General features: G+C 38.5%; 4 protein-coding genes across 4 annotated transcripts; all 4 read left to right on the forward strand.

Moving 5' to 3' along the window:
• Window positions 1-6,010: 6,010 nt before the first annotated feature.
• On the forward strand, window positions 6,011-7,205 carry LOC111224452 (claudin-17-like). The gene has a single exon (XM_022748941.1). The coding sequence runs from the start codon at window positions 6,088-6,090 to the stop codon at window positions 6,775-6,777; it is 690 nt and encodes a 229-aa protein (XP_022604662.1). The 5' UTR covers window positions 6,011-6,087; the 3' UTR covers window positions 6,778-7,205.
• A 1,045-nt stretch (window positions 7,206-8,250) lies between these two features.
• On the forward strand, window positions 8,251-9,715 carry LOC111224437 (claudin-8-like). The gene has a single exon (XM_022748921.1). It carries the CDS (start codon window positions 8,301-8,303, stop codon window positions 9,174-9,176), a length of 876 nt encoding a protein of 291 aa, XP_022604642.1. The 5' UTR covers window positions 8,251-8,300; the 3' UTR covers window positions 9,177-9,715.
• Window positions 9,716-10,695: 980 nt separating this feature from the next.
• On the forward strand, window positions 10,696-12,899 carry LOC111224464 (claudin-8-like). The gene has a single exon (XM_022748963.1). The coding sequence runs from the start codon at window positions 10,696-10,698 to the stop codon at window positions 11,464-11,466; it is 771 nt and encodes a 256-aa protein (XP_022604684.1). The 3' UTR covers window positions 11,467-12,899.
• Window positions 12,900-13,037: 138 nt separating this feature from the next.
• LOC111224463 (claudin-8-like) lies at window positions 13,038-14,604 on the forward strand. Its single transcript, XM_022748962.1, has one exon. It carries the CDS (start codon window positions 13,356-13,358, stop codon window positions 14,445-14,447), a length of 1,092 nt encoding a protein of 363 aa, XP_022604683.1. The 5' UTR covers window positions 13,038-13,355; the 3' UTR covers window positions 14,448-14,604.
• Window positions 14,605-16,427: the final 1,823 nt, after the last annotated feature.

Consider the following 16,427-nt stretch of genomic DNA (forward strand, 5'->3'; position numbering starts at 1 on the left):
TAGTATATTAAGGTATAAAAGGTCTTAAAAACCTCATAGTATGCTAAGACATAAGACGACATAGTATAGTAAGGCATAAAAATGCCAAGAAAAGTCAAAATATAGTATGGCATAAAAATGTTAAAAAACATCATAGTATAGTATGGCATAAAACGTCAAAAAAACATCATGGTATATTAAGGCATAAAAAGTCATAAAAATGTCATAGTATGGCAAGGAATACAACGACATAGTGTAGAAATGTATAAAAATTTCAAAAAACGCAATAGTATAGTATGGCATAAAAATACCAAAAAACATCATAGTATAGTATGGCATAAAAATGTTAAAAATCGTCATAGTATATTAAGGCATAAAAGGTCTTAAAAACGTCATAGTATTGCAAGGAATACAACGACATAGTGTAGAAAGGTATAAAAATTTCAAAAAACGCAATAGTATTGTATGGCATAAAAATACCAAAAAACGTCATAGTATAGTATGGCATAAAACGTCAAAAAAACATCATGGTATATTATGGCATAAAAGGTCTTAAAAACGTCATAGTATGGCAAGGAATACAACGACATAGTGTAGAAAGGTATAAAAATTAAAAAAAAAAAATGCAATAGTATAGTATGGCACAAAATGTCAAAAAAAAATCATAGTATATTAAGGTATAAAAGGTCTTAAAAACCTCATAGTATGCTAAGACATAAGACGACATATATAGTAAGGAATAAAAATACCAAGAAAAGTCATACTATAGTATGGAATAAAAATGTAAAAAAAAACGTCATACTATAGTATGGCATAAAATGTCAAAAAAACATCATAGTATGTTATGGCATAAAAGGTCATAAAAACGTCATAGTATGGCAAGGAATACAACGACAGTGTCGAAAAGTATAAAAATGCCAAGAAACGTCATAGTATAGTATGGCACAAAATGTCAAAAAAACGTAGTATATAGTATGGCATAAAAATGTTAAAAAACGTCATAGTATATTAAGGCATAAAAGGTCATAAAAATGTCATAGTATGGCAAGGAATACAACGACATAGTGTAGAAAGGTATAAAAATAAAAAAAAAACGCAATAGTATAGTATGGCACAAAATGTCAAAAAAACATCACAGTATATTAAGGTATAAAAGGTCTTAAAAACCTCATAGTATGCTAAGACATAAGACAACATAGTATAGTAAGGCATAAAAATGCCAAGAAAAGTCAAAATATAGTATGGCATAAAAATGTTAAAAAAACGTCATGGTATATTATGGCATAAAAAGTCATAAAAACGTCATAGTATGGCAAGGAATACAACGACATAGTGTAGAACATTATAAAAATGCCAAGAAATGTCATAGTATAGTATGGCACAAAATGTTAAAAAACTTCATAGTATATTAAGGCATAAAAGGTCATAAAAATGTCATAGTATGGCAAGGAATACAACGACATAGTGTAGAAAGGTATAAAAATTTCAAAAAACGCAATAGTATAGTATGGCACAAAATGTCAAAAAACATCGTAGTATATTAAGGTATAAAAGGTCTTAAAAACCTCATAGTATGCTAAGACATAAGACGACATAGTATAGTAAGGCATAAAAATGCCAGCAAATGTCATACTATAGTATGGCATAAAACATCAAAAAAACATCATCGTATATTAAGGCATAAAAGGTCATAAAAATGTCATAGTATGGCAAGGAATACAACGACATAGTGTAGAAAGGTATAAAAATTTCAAAAAACGCAATAGTATAGTATGGCACAAAATGTCAAAAAAACATCATAGTATATTAAGATATAAAAGGTCTTAAAAACCTCATAGTATGGTAAGACATAAGACGACATAGTATAGTAAGGCATAAAAATGCCAGCAAATGTCATACTATAGTATGGCATAAAACATCAAAAAAACATCATCGTATATTAAGGCATAAAAGGTCATAAAAATGTCATAGTATGGCAAGGAATACAACAACATAGTAAATTAAGCCATAGAAATGTCAAAAAATTTCATAGTTTAGTATGGCAGAAAAATGCAAAAAAAAACGTCATAGTATAGTATGGTATAAAAATACCAAAAACATCATGGTACAGTAAGGCATAAAAACATCAAATAATGTCATAGTATAGTAGTAAAACAACGTCATAGTATAATAAGGTGTAAAATGTAATCCAAATGTCATGGTATAGTAAAGCATAAAAAACTAATACTATAGCGAGGCATAAAAACATCATGGTATAGTAAGGCATAAAAAAGTAATACTATAGCGAGGTATGAAAACGTCATAGTATAATAAGGCATAAAAAAGTCATATTTCAGTAAGTCATATAAGTAAGGCACTAAAAATGTCATGGTATAGTAAGGCATAAAAACATCAAATAACATCATAGTATAGTAGTAAAACAACATCATAGTATAATAATGTGTAAAATGTAACACAAATGTCATGGTATAGTAAGGCATAAAAACATCAAATAACATCATAGTATAGTAAGGCATAAAAAAGTAATACTATAGTGAGGCATAAAAACGTCATAGTATAATAAGGCATAAAAAAAGTCATATTTAGTAAGTCATACAGTAAGGCACTAAAAATGTCAAAAAACATCATGGTATAGTAGTAAAACAATGTCATAGTACAATATGGTGTAAAATCTAACATAAATGTCATAAGGCATGGCATAAAAACATCAAATAACGTTATAGTATAGTAAGGCATAAAAAAGTAATACTAAAGTGAGGCATAAAAAAGTCATATTTTAGTAAGTCATATAGTAAGGCACTAAAACTACAGTATAGTAAGGCACTAATAATGTCAAATAACGTCATGGTATATTAAGGCAAAAACAATCATAGTATAGTATGGCCTAGAATATCAACAAAACATCATAGTATAGTAAGGAATAAAAACGTCATACTATAGTATGACGTGAGCCTTCAGATAGCCACCGCCCTTTCAGCCATTCAAATGCTAGCATGCCTAAATCGGTTGTCTTGGAGACATAGCCTCTTGGAAGGCACATTGGAATGATCTGATATAACTTCACTCTAAATATAGTGCGAACGACTTTACTCAAATATTGGTAGGGACATGTCCCTACCGTCCATATGCAAACCTACGCCCTTGCATACAATACATAGCCACAACAAAAAATTTAGCCAGGCTCATGGGGTCTCCTTTTTCTTTTAGAATATCTCTGATTTAAGAACATTTTTTTTCTTTTCTGTGTGTTCAGCAACTGCTGCATCTCATGTAGTATCTTTCCTTGAGTGTTCATGAGGTTCTACTTGTGCTTTCCTCTTTTTGTCTAGTGTCAGTGATTTCTGGAGCTGAAATTCTAGTGCATCAGTCACTAACACTACAAAATAATGTGACAAGAGAAACAGTGTCAAAATCAGGATGCTCATCACAGATCACTTCATTATCAGAGATGAACAGTAGTCTTCAATTTCCAACATCCTGTTAGGGCAAAGACCAGTTACATCAGCATTTTCAAGCTGACAAGATGTAGCCTGGCTGTACATGCCCTCGACACTATAATCTATGGTTCTCACAGCCCTATCTCCTCTTTTATGTCTCTGAGCTCTGTGGACATCCTGACACCCAGGCCCACCAGCCCTCCCCTCACTCTTGTCAATCACCACCCCCACTACAAAGGCTCTGGTGCTCCCTCAGATTGCAGGTGCATCCTGGTATTCAGATCAGTCTCATGTGGTGAGACTATATATATATATATATATAAATATATACGCTATGTAGGTATAGATGTGAGTGTGTATGTGTGTGTAGGTGTTTGTATGTGTGAGAGAAAGAGAGTGAGGCAGTGATGGGGGTGGGAGAGAGATTGTGCGTGTGTGTGTGTCAGTATGTGTGTGTGTGTGTGTGAGAGAGAGAGAGAAAAAAAGAGAGAGAGAGAGAGAGAGAGAGAGAGAGAGAGAATGAGCAGATAAAAGATTTTGAGTGAGAAGTGGGAAACTTAGGATTCCAACCAAGTGTCTAAATTAAACTTTTATGATAACTTTCATCTTGTCATAATATCATTATGACTGCATTTAAATGTAACTAACTCCTTTTTGTATTTTACTAAGCAGAGGTAACTGTTGTTATCGAACTAACTAAAGTTAAGCACAAATAATCTTACTAGATTTGGTGGTTAATCATTTATGAGGCTGATCTTCATGAGACTGATTTTATGAGACTGATTTCAATACCTGGTCACACCCACAAGATGAAGGAAAAAGAACACCTAGATCTCCATCAGTAGGAGATGGTGCAGAATGACAGAGAGCTGGGATGAAACAAAGCTGCTCTGCTAATGCCCTTCCTTTGAAAGAGCAGACTCGCGTCTTACCCCGAGATAAAAATGGCACAAGTTTGATTCAAGGGGTTCTCTCTTTGACTTAACAGATCATTTCTAAATCTTAAATCTAAACACGCTCACTGAATTAGAAGAAGTAGGAATGAGAAGGAAATAGGAATTACATGTTATCACATTTCTTTTGAATATTTGCAAAATGTTCAATCAATCTTATTGTGGCCCAGGAATGTGCAGTCATATCTACATACAGCAGGTGGCAGCATCCTGTTGTAGTTGTACATTGCTGCCTGTGCCACTAGACCAACTTACATCTGTGTGTATTCAGTTACTTCCATTTAATCTTAGTTTAATCACATCATCATTGGTTTAATCAAATCCATCTCAAATCAAAATCCACCTCTGCAAAACAAGCACCTTACATGTCTACAGAAATTACTTCACAGTACCGATTTGATGTATTTGAGTTCACAGCTTTAGGTTCCTCTGCGAGAGTGTATCTGTTTACATTTTAAGCCGCTGAGGATGTGATGATAGTATCACTCAGCAAACCTGTTCAACTGGCTCTTCAGTTTCTGTTCCTGTTTTATGACCCCTCCTGCTACATCAATCTCTCTCTTTCCGTTTCTGTCTCTCAGAAACAGGTTGACCAACATGGTGTAACCTTTCCCAGACCAGCTGAAGTTCTTCCTGAAAAAAAAGGAGTGGCTCTTGATCTGTGTAATCCCCTATTGTTGTCAAACATTTCCTTCTGATGTGAAATCCGGTCATGTACCTATTCATATAAATTAAAAAAATCTTTAGTCTTAGTTGATGTAAGTTAACACTGTCATTATATCATGGCGGTATAAATGGTGTCTAGACTCTATCGAATAAGTGTTTATTCATTTGAAAGTTAGAACAGGCAGGTCAGTTGAACAGAAAATCCCTCAATATACAGACTGGCTGACTGACTGATTTTTTACTCATCTCTTTCTAATAAGTATGGCCAAGGTGGAATTTGTTGTTTTGTTTTTTTTTTTACTTAAATGAGGGACACTGTCAATTCTTCATCTTTAATGAAGAGAGTTAATGAGCCTCACACTTCAACCATAGAGATGTTTACAGATCTATCACACACTCCCTAGAAAAACAATACATATCAAGTTGATGCGCATCAAGATGCTGTGGGTGGTCTTGCATAGAAAACAATGGGTTTGTGTGTTGACCATGCATGCCATTTTTTTCCTGTGACAATAATATATTTCACTCCAGTGTTGCTGACTAATTTTGAAAAAAAAAAATGATATGATGGGTCAAATATCTTATATTGTCCTAATTTTTCAGTAGTCTGACATACTTTACCCATCATGGAAATTGAATGGAAGCTGAATTACTGATTATTCCAGGAGTAAATTGGATACAGTATGGAGCTACAAAAGATTGAAGACTTTACAGAAGACTGTAAATTTGAATGTCACTGAAACTGACCTTGCGTGACTTTTGAATGGCAACATAGCCACTTTTCATTGATGCTTGTCAAGCATGGCGAGTTATCATAACAATTATTAAACACGTGTTTGTCTTTCATTTGTTTTCTGAAGACAGAAGAAACACACGGTAGTTTTTTGAGTTACGTCTGATACACTGGCAGGAATCAAGGTCAGGCACACAAACCAGTATGATGACATTGTAGGCAGGGTGATATTATCACAGATTTACAGCTCTGCAGAGCTCATTAGTTGGTCAATTCATTTGACAGACGAGAGAGACGAGATTGCAGTTCCCACTGAACCATGAGGGCAAAGTTGGAGGTCTTCGCCCTCGTCCTGGGCTTCATCGGCCTGTTTGGGACAATAACTACCACTGCACTGCCCACGTGGAAGGTCTCAGCCTTTATTGGTGCCAATCTTGTTGTCATGGAGGATCTCTGGGAGGGCTTGTGGATGAACTGCTGGAGACAAGCAGACATCAAGATGCAGTGCAAGATGTATGAGTCAATGCTAATCCTCCCACCGGAGCTGCAGGCATCCAGGGGACTCATGGTTGTCTCCATAATTCTGGTCGTCATCTCCTTGTTGATCACAGGATGTGGGACCCGGCAGAGCAAGTGTTGGGGTGACAACATAAAGGGCAAGAACGTCACCCTGGCCCTAGGGGGTGGTTTGTATCTGCTGTCCTGTTTGACCACACTCATCCCCGTCAGCTGGGTTGGCTTTACTGTCATCAATAACTTCTACAACCCACTGTTTAGTGATGCTCAGAAACGGGAGCTGGGGAGCGCCCTCTTCATAGGCTGGGCCACTTCTGGTGTTTTGCTGATCACTGGGATCCTCATTCTGTTCAGTTACAGCAAACGTGCATCAAAGGATGAAGAGCCCTACGCTGATGCACATCTGCTGGCAGTGAGGGAATCACAGAAAGAGGGTAGCGTCTACTTGCAGCGGACGCCGTCCAGCTTTCACAAACATCAAGAATATGTGTAAAGAACTGTACCTGTAACTGCAATGTGCAAATTCCATTTTTACATGTCTCTAATGTTTCTAATGTAAAAAGGATGCTGCCTGAGGTCACAACATCATGTCAAGGGTGTGCAAATTATGTATTCATGTATTTGTTTTTACAATGTATGTACACATTTTAAGTCACTGTGACTGTTAAAGTGATGACTGTACTTTGTATACTCATTGAACTATAAATGTTCTTATCTACATTGTTTGTCTTCTTCCCAAATCCTTCACAGTTGCAACAAAACATTGAGTTATGTGTTTTATTTGTTTAACATATAAAACTATTCATAACTGGACATGTTTATATGCTGTTAATTTAAGAGATACAATTGTTTTGGGGTTTTTTTGCAATTGAGTATGGTCATGTTGTTTTTATTGTACTTTTACGTTTACATTTTTGTCATTTGTCAACCTTCACTTTTAATTAATAATTTTGATTTGGTAATGTCTAATCGGCAAGTAGTCAACCAAGTCAATAGATCAATAAAGCTTTGATTCTAAATTTGCTTGTGCGATTGCATGTCTTTTCTAGTGTGTATATTTCTATCATGCTTGCCTAAAAAAACATGAAATACAAACTTTTAACCAACCACAGCTAACACCCCAGATACTTGTCAGTTATACCATTCAGTTTCCTTACTAAATGCAGCTGAATAGAAAAACTCAAGCAGTGCATGCACAGACTATCTACCAAAGGCAGGAAGACTTCAGTGTGGCAGTGCAAGGTGAGAACTGCTGGCAAATGGACAATAGCTACTGTGTTACAATGAAATCAATCCTCCTCACATTTCTGTGCTCAACACCTTTTTATCAGCTCAGTTAGGAGGCTCAGTTAGAGGAGGAGTTTGATAACTGTGATCATTCTGTCAGGTTTCGGTCTGACAGAGACAACAGATTCTTTACCTATACAGATTAGTGCGGCCATCACCTCCATAACTTTACCTACATAAAAAGGAAAGACACTACAGTATAATTTTCTTGTTTCACATGTTACTGTGTTTCAAAATCTGTTTCATTTTAAAATTAAAAAGGACATATAATTTGTTGATTTTTATCTCCAAATTCCATCCAGTAACAGCAATGAGATTTTATGCATTTAATCTGGTTATAGCAGATTTTAGCTATCCTGTTTGCTGTCTAAATTATATTCTTCAGTTTACAAAAAACATTATGCTGTGTAGTACTGAAAATGTGTTGAAATGTTAAGAGTTTAAAAGAGAGGAAACATACTATGATCAAACATGACTTAATACAGTGATTTAATCTGTTTTTGATCAATCACAAGACCAAACGGTTGTTTGAATGTCGTCAGTTGTTTTTGCATTCAAAACCAGCAACACTCTTTGGTGTGTCCCCATCTATCTGATGAACCTGAAGCAGCTCAACCAGTAAGGTTGCATTGCATCATTAGCATTTTTTTGTGGGTGTATAAGTTCCTCGTCTTGTTCTTCTCCTCAGTTTTGTTTCTCAAGCTGCGAGAGTGCAGCCAAAAAGCCACAATGGCCTCTTACACTGCCTACAGTGGCTACAGCAAGCCACCTCAATCTTACGTAGGCTCTTACTATGATGAGAAACAGGCCAAGGCCTATACAGATTACCAAGACTCTGTATATGAGGAAAAAAAGAGAAATGAGAAGAGGAAAAGCCGGAATGCCATTTGTTGTGAGGTAGTGGCCCTCGTCATCGGTTTCATTGGACTAATCGGAGTGGCAGCCGTGACAGGCCTGCCGATGTGGAAGGTAACAGCCTTCATCGATGCGAACATCATTGTCATGGAGACCCGCTGGGAGGGATTATGGATGAACTGCTACAGACAAGCGAACATCAGGATGCAGTGTAAGGTGTATGATTCCCTGCTGTTTCTGCCACCTGACCTCCAGGCTGCTAGGGGTCTGATGTGTAGCTCTGTGGCCGTGACCACCTTCGCCCTCATAGTTTCAGCAGTGGGGATGAAGTGTACCAGAGTGGTGGACCATCGGGCTCGCACCAAGCATATTGTTCTTGTGGCGGGAGGCTGTCTCTTCCTCTTGGGCTGTATCACTACCCTAATCCCGGTGTCCTGGACCGGCCATGTCATCATCAGGGATTTCTACAACCCTCTGCTGATTGATGCCCAGCGCAGGGAGCTTGGGGAGGCTCTTTATATCGGCTGGGCGACCTCAGGTTTGCTTTTCAGTGCCGGGGTGATCCTGCTGTGCCGTCATGCTCCCCGTACCCAGGATCCAGAGGAGAGGATTGTGTACAACCCTGAGGGAAATGTTTACCAACCTGCATACACATACCAGCCGTACACGTACCAGCCAGCGTACACCTACCAGCCTCCCTACTCAGTACCACCACCAGGATCTGTAGTATATACACCAAGCCAGTACTAGTGTGGTGAAATCAAACAAAGAGACAATTTTGGACTTGTTTTTTTTTTTTTTTTTTTATCTTGCCAGGATTTGGTGCATTTGAGAATCAACTGACAAATATGACCAGAGGCTGCCACTGGAGATGGCCAAATCTTTCGTTACTTTCTCAAAGAGGGCCAAGTATATTGCAGAGTTTGAAATTCATTGTGAAACTAACTGTGTTTTGATCATGTGCTGAATTACTGCATGCGTTGTTTGTTACCATATGCTTAATTTACAATTAATTACATCAGTCATTCAGGCACAACATTTTTAATCTGTAATAATACAATAGCTATTTGTTAGATCAATGTATTTACAGCCTCTGCTGACATGTTCTTTAAGACATTATGCACTAAGTCTTTTTCAGACCTCCAGATGATTTATGTTCACTGTTTGGTTTCTGTTATAACTGTACATACTTTTTCAAAATGTTGGCCTAAATAAATGTACAAACTACTTTAAAATGTTGGCTTAAACATAAACTCAATTATGGTTTCTAATAAAGGAATAATGTTCAGAAAAAAGGAGGATTTTGTTTCTTTTTCCTGGTGCCTAATTAAGAGCAACTAAAATGATCAACAATTAAGGGTAAACTACGGCTTACATGATGGCCATTTTTTCACTTCCTGTCAGAAGCTCTTGGGTTTGCCTGGAATTCAAATGTAAAGTTGTGATGTTGTCTCCATTGTTTTCAGTAGAAATGTGCCTGAACTGGTAAAACCAGACTGCTGACGCAGGTCCACCCAACGCAAACCTACCAAAAGATTTTATTTTAACCAAGTCAGAGCTGCAACGGCCAGCTTTTAACTGACACAAACAAGAGACTCAGACAAGAAATCCGATACTGACAGTGACTAATCCGTACACAAATGTCCATGTCACAAACACAGCAACGGATCATGTGTTTCACAGTTTCTAAATGTTCATTTTTGCTAATATTTTATTTCTATAGTCCCACTACAGTTACAATTTTTATCATTCACGACTCCACATTGGTCAGTGTTTTTGAGTTCAAAATATGACAAAGAATTGGTTAAGATCCAGAGCTGATTGATGTCTGTGATATCTGTAGTTATGACCGGTAATACATTAACAAAGTCTTTTTTATATGCAGATAGCTAGTTACAAATCGGTGAACTTGAAAATGTCTCCCTTGCTAATAAAACTACCAAGTTTTTTTTTAAGGTTCCTTGTGAAGTGGGATCTGAGAATGTAAACTGAGATGTGTGAATAAACAAAGTGGCAGCACGGCAGCTCCTGGGGGAGGTGTACAAAGAACAAAAGGCCTGGGGGATTCTGTTTCATAGCAACAGGTTGCAATTCACACCCCTTTCATTCTGGTGTACTGTCAACAGGGAGGAGACTGTACAGGTGAACATCAACCCGCCCCTCCTCCTCCATTGGGATGCAAAGCCACTCCATACTGCATCCAAGTATATTCACACTGCGTCCACGCATTTTTATATGTATAAGCTTGGAGGAATAAGAAAAAAACAGGATGGCCAACACAGCACTGGAGATTGTGGGTCTTTTATTGACCCTGATTGGGCTGATTGGGGCGGCAGCAAGCACTGGGATGCCGATGTGGCGAGTCACGGCTTTCATTGGGGAGAACATTATTGTGTTTGAGACCCGCTACGAGGGTCTATGGATGAATTGCTTCCGGCAGGCCGACATCAGGATGCAGTGCAAGGTGTATGACTCTCTCCTGGCCCTACCACCTGACCTACAGGCAGCACGGGGGCTCATGTGCTGTGCTCTGGCGCTGGGTGGCCTTGGTCTGCTGATCAGTTTGGTGGGGCTGCAATGCACGTCGTGCATTGAAAACAACGATCGAGCTAAGCGACTGGTCCTCATCATAGCAGGAATCATGATCTTAATGGCTTGTATCTGCGTCCTTATCCCTGTGTCGTGGACGGGTCACGTCATCATCAGGGACTTCTACAACCCCTTGCTGATCGACGCTCAGCGCAGGGAGCTTGGAGAGGCTCTGTACATCGGCTGGGTGGCCTCTGCTTTTTTGTTCGCAGGAGGATGCATGTTTACTTGCTGCAATCTGCAGTCTGAAGACAAAGGTTCAGAGAGGTACGTGTACTCCAGGGCCTCCGACTACACAGCCTATCCTCCACAGCCTCTCCAGCCTCAGCAGCTGGTGCTACTTCCCCAACCACAACCCCGACCACAGCCAGTGCTGTCCAGACACCCATCAAGTATCTACACCTACCACTCCAGACACCCCTCTGTACACAGCGGGGTGGCTTATCTCTGAACACTTAAACTGACTGAGGCAATGATGATCTGTTATGGTCACTGTATGCAAGGAAATTTCTTTTAAATATGGGTCTGCTTAGCAGTGCAATCTATGACACATTTCAGCTATCAACAGATGTATTTCAGGTTAAAAAACACATTTCAATGAAACATTTACTGTGAATGAAAATGGATCTGATTCATGTGGATGTCCTTTTGAAACCACCTCTTTTTGTATATTATTTAAGGAGTACATAACGTCTTCTTAAAGAGCACTATAACAACCTATAACATGATTATAACCTTGCCTGTGTAAGCTAATTCTTTCCATTACTATTATGGGTGTTTTATTTTATACTTATAGCCTTGTTTTTGTACATCAGTTTAACTACTTTCTATGTGTATGTTGTACATAGCGTTTAACCACTAAGTGACATGGCACAAGTGTATTTGCCTTTACTGTTAAATTGCAAATTGTTGTTGGCACATAGCACTAAGCTGTGTAGTTACTAAGACAGTTAATACTTAGGATATTTCAAAACCAATTTCCTTCAACCTTCAACATAAACTATGCCTGAGCTGAGAGCAAAATTTTACACAACCCCCCTGTACAGCCAGTCCTCATATTTTGCTTCTCAGTTTTACCCAGTTTTAGCTAGTTTCAGCCAGTATTAGACACATAATACACAAAAGGCAACCAAAGCAGGCGTGTTACAGGTACTACACTTCATACAGTATATGGTATATATTGGACGGATTACGTGAGAATTACACAGACATTTGAATCTACAGCTCAAAACATTGTGTGTATGTATGTTTAACAGAAAAACAATTGTAAGTTTTGAAGTTTGGTATGATGCCCTGGAGCACTTGTCAACTGATGGTACTGAGTAAACATGAGATGCAGGTTTAAGGCTGCTTGCTAAAGGTGTGGACACTGAGGCATCTTAGCCAGAAAGCTTAGTGTTTACGAAGAAACCAGACAGAGACGACCTGACAGCATGATCATGTGATCAGAATTTGCAAGTCACTTTGAACTGAGACACAGATAGTATTAGGCCAAATCTTCTGTAGTTAATTTCCTGGTTGACTCCAGATTCATACGTTTGAGCAGTGAGAGAACATTTCTATCTCTCTTCAGTCAAGCATATTAGTTCTTGTACTACCAGGTCACGTCATTTCACTTTCAGTGAGTTCAACAGCAAACTGCATTAAAATTATAATGGTAGAATGACAATGTTGTCTCTATTGTTGCTTAACGTAACACTAAAATGAAGGATCTGTTTTTCTATGTTATGCCTGCTCAGCAGCACTAGAGTTACACAATTATGGAATATATGCAAACTTGTTATACGAAATGTTAACTTGTGATTTATAAAACTGTATGTCTGGTCCTCAACAATCAGTAACTCTATTTGGACAGTGTGACGAGCTCCCTCTCTGTTTCATTAACTCTGAAAGGTCATCTCTGCTCCCCTGTGGACAACAGAAGTACTGAAGGAGCTTCTGTGCTGCATTGCATATTTGTTTGCTTCTCAATTTTTAATCACACATAATATGGAGAATAAAAACATGGCAAGTGATAAAATTATTTCTGACATGAGCTGTTTCTGGTGTTGTCGTTTACTGCTGGAGAAGCTGATGGCACAGATACAGTACAAGTGCCAGAGGAACCATAAACACAAAATAAGCAGAGATCCTCTTTACCCCCATTGCTCTGGGCCAACCAGATGACCGCAAGATATCTTTCCCATAACAAACCACCTCTCATAACATACAAACTGCATCAGATGAGAAGATCTTCACCGCCTTAAACACGTCTCTGAATCTGATGTGTTATACTAATGAATCAGAATTTGAATTCCTAATTTTGGATTTGGACACAGCTGAATTCTCACACACTGCACAATGGTTCAAGGTGTTTCAGAGGTAGCCGCAGTGTGTGTCGGCCTGATCGGACTGATTGGCGCGGCGGCTACAACGGGGATGCCTATGTGGAAGGTGACTGCTTTCATTGGAGCGAACATAATTGTGATGGAAACCCGCTGGGAGGGCTTGTGGATGAACTGCTACCGACAGGCCAACATCAGGATGCAGTGTAAGGTGTACGACTCACTGCTGTTCCTGCCCCCGGAATTACAGGCAGCCAGGGGTCTGATGTGCTGTTCTCTGGCCTTGTCGGGACTAGGGCTCCTTGTGGCTATGGGAGGAATGCGGTGTATTTCCTGTTTTCAGGGTAATGATCGGGCTAAGGCCATTATCCTGATGGTTGCAGGTGTTATGCAGTTCATGGCATGCATTTGTGTTTTTATCCCTGTCTCATGGACAGGTCATGTCATCATCAGAGATTTCTACAATCCTTTGCTGATTGATGCCGAGAGAAGGGAGCTGGGAGAAGCTCTTTACATCGGATGGGTGACTGGTGCCTTCCTTTTCGCTTCAGCCATGTTGTTTGTCTGCCGCCGTTTGCCCTCAGACAAGGGTTCATTTGAAGTGTACCACCCAGCCAACCTGCTTGGTTACAAGCCAACACCCAGCAAGCCAACTCTGATGAGGTATCATCCTATCTCAAGTGTTTCAAGCCTCAGATCGACTAGATACCAGCCCTCTCTGCTGAATAATGGCTCTGCTGAACCGCAGCTTGCAATGCCACTGGAAAATGTTCCTCAGTTAATGACAAATGATGGAGCACTAATCAACCCTCCTGTTGTCTATAACCCGAGTCTACCTGAAAATGCGTCATTGTTATATCAAGGAAGCATGGCTCACCATTCCTCCATGCGGAGTTCTAACCATGCTGGAAGCATCTATGCTCCAGGGAACTCCTTGTACATAAGCCAAAACACCACGCCATATTCACTGACTTACATCGGCAATCCCACTGCGTCTTACCAGTCCAGCTTTCATCCTGTTCCACACACTCCTGTTTTCATAGGATATAAAGCATCAAAAATTCAACCGGAGTCTCACAGTGGGAGCAGTGCTGGTGTGTACATATAATGCAAAATCATGAGTGGGATTTTGTAGCCGATTAAACTTTACAGACACAAAGCACTATGCTTTTAAACTCCAGCATCACAAGCTCATTTAAACTTCTGGTGAAGGTAAATAATCTCTTTTTATATTAGGATTATCCAGATGGACAGACTAAATAGCATCTTCAACATTTTTTTCTGCTATTAATACCCTTATAATATACATGGGTTGTGTGATCATGTCGAATATAACTGCTGTTGCTGTTAGTGTAAATAAAGGTGACATTGTGCTATTTTCATGAAGCTCTCGCATGGGATTATTTCCCCAAAATAGATTAATGAGAAATCGTCTGTTTGGAACTGCATAGCCTAATGTTTTGCATCTTTGTAACCATCTGTTCATTATATTTTTTAATTTGTTGTGGTTATCACTGTACATGTTTCAGTGTGTTTTTTCATGTCTTTTACTATCAAGATGCCTTTTCAGCCATTCAATTTGTAGCCATGAAAATGATAACGGAATGCTCAGTAGTGCTTAAATATATAATCAAATAACTTATTTATGGTTGTTTGTTATTGTTTGTATTAGCGATGATCATTAAAAAGGACATTTTGATTTACAAATGCTTAGTAAATTGGCAAATGCAGTTTGTAGGAAGCAATAGTTCACTCAGCAAGTTTGGCTTTGTGTGGCATTATTACATTTCCGTAGTGGGCAGCAGTTCTGTACAGATATGCAGTTTAGGTGACTGAAAGGCTGCATTATCTCCTGCATATTGTCCATGTTAGCTTCTAGGATAAGTTAGACTTTCTGTGATACAGTGCAGAAATAAACAAGTATGATGGTACTGATGTTGAATCAGTGTATTGAAGTTTGAATATATGAATCTGCTTTGTATCAACAACAGCAAATATTTCATGTGTTGTGATTATTGCTTGACAAAACCAATCACATCCTAGCAGTTCAAACTTCCTGACAATGCTCACCATGATGGCCTGAACTGATCCCAGTCACTGACATTATTCACCACTAGATGACACCAGAGAACGTGCTGAGTGTCCTGAACCCCGAACAGATGGTGCAATCCCCCCTACTCACACTGCAGGTGTCAGAAGAATAATGCCTCCCTTCCACTGCATTTCATTAGCTGTAGTTTTAATTGGATAACTTTCTATTAATACAATAAATTGAAATGCAAATGCAAATGGAAAATGATAAAAATGGTGGATTGAATACATTATCCATCTGGACTTTAAACATTAGGAGATATTATTTTTTGATAAAATCACAGTTTTAGTAATATTGGATTTCTGTCTAAACAAGGATTCCACATTATGCTCCTTTTCCCTGCTAAACTGTTTTATTTCAGTATATATCAGTATTTCAGTACTGTACTATTTCATTTTCCAGTGTACTACCACAGATCATCTTCATGCATTTTGCTTTTTCATCTTAAGTAGACTTCAAATTACACAGGACCTTTTGTTAGAATATTTTTTCCCGGAAAACCCCAGTTGAGGATATTCTTGCTGTCAGTTTGTGAGAAGGGAAATCATTCTCAACTATCGGTGTCTAATTTGGTTAATTTCAGGGGAATTAAATAATAGTGAGATTATACTAATCCCAAAAATGCAACAAGCACCCATGATGCTTCTCCCTTGGCTAGAGAGAAGTGGTTTGGAGCATCATCAGCTACTTTAGTTACTTATCACCAGTTACTGATCAGTGTGACAAAACTTTTTTAACTTTCACCCCAAACCGCTCTGCTTCAAGGAAATATGCAAAGTGGTTTAAGGTAATGTGAACACATTTTATTTTACTATGAGACTGTGTCAAATAAACAGTTTGAGGTAGTTAATCTTCAAGGGAGCGTCAACGACCAGTTTGAAGATTAGATTTGCGTTTCCATCAGGACTGGAGCAAAGATTTAATCATTCCTCGGTGTACCAAAGCAAAGACGTTGTCGAGGTCGAATGTTGCCAGATTTGAAGTTAATCTTCAGGA

The sequence above is a fragment of the Seriola dumerili genome, unplaced genomic scaffold (assembly GCF_002260705.1).
Source record: "Seriola dumerili isolate Sdu_G_001 unplaced genomic scaffold, Sdu_1.0 BDQW01000134.1, whole genome shotgun sequence".
Lineage (NCBI taxonomy): Eukaryota > Metazoa > Chordata > Actinopteri > Carangiformes > Carangidae > Seriola > Seriola dumerili.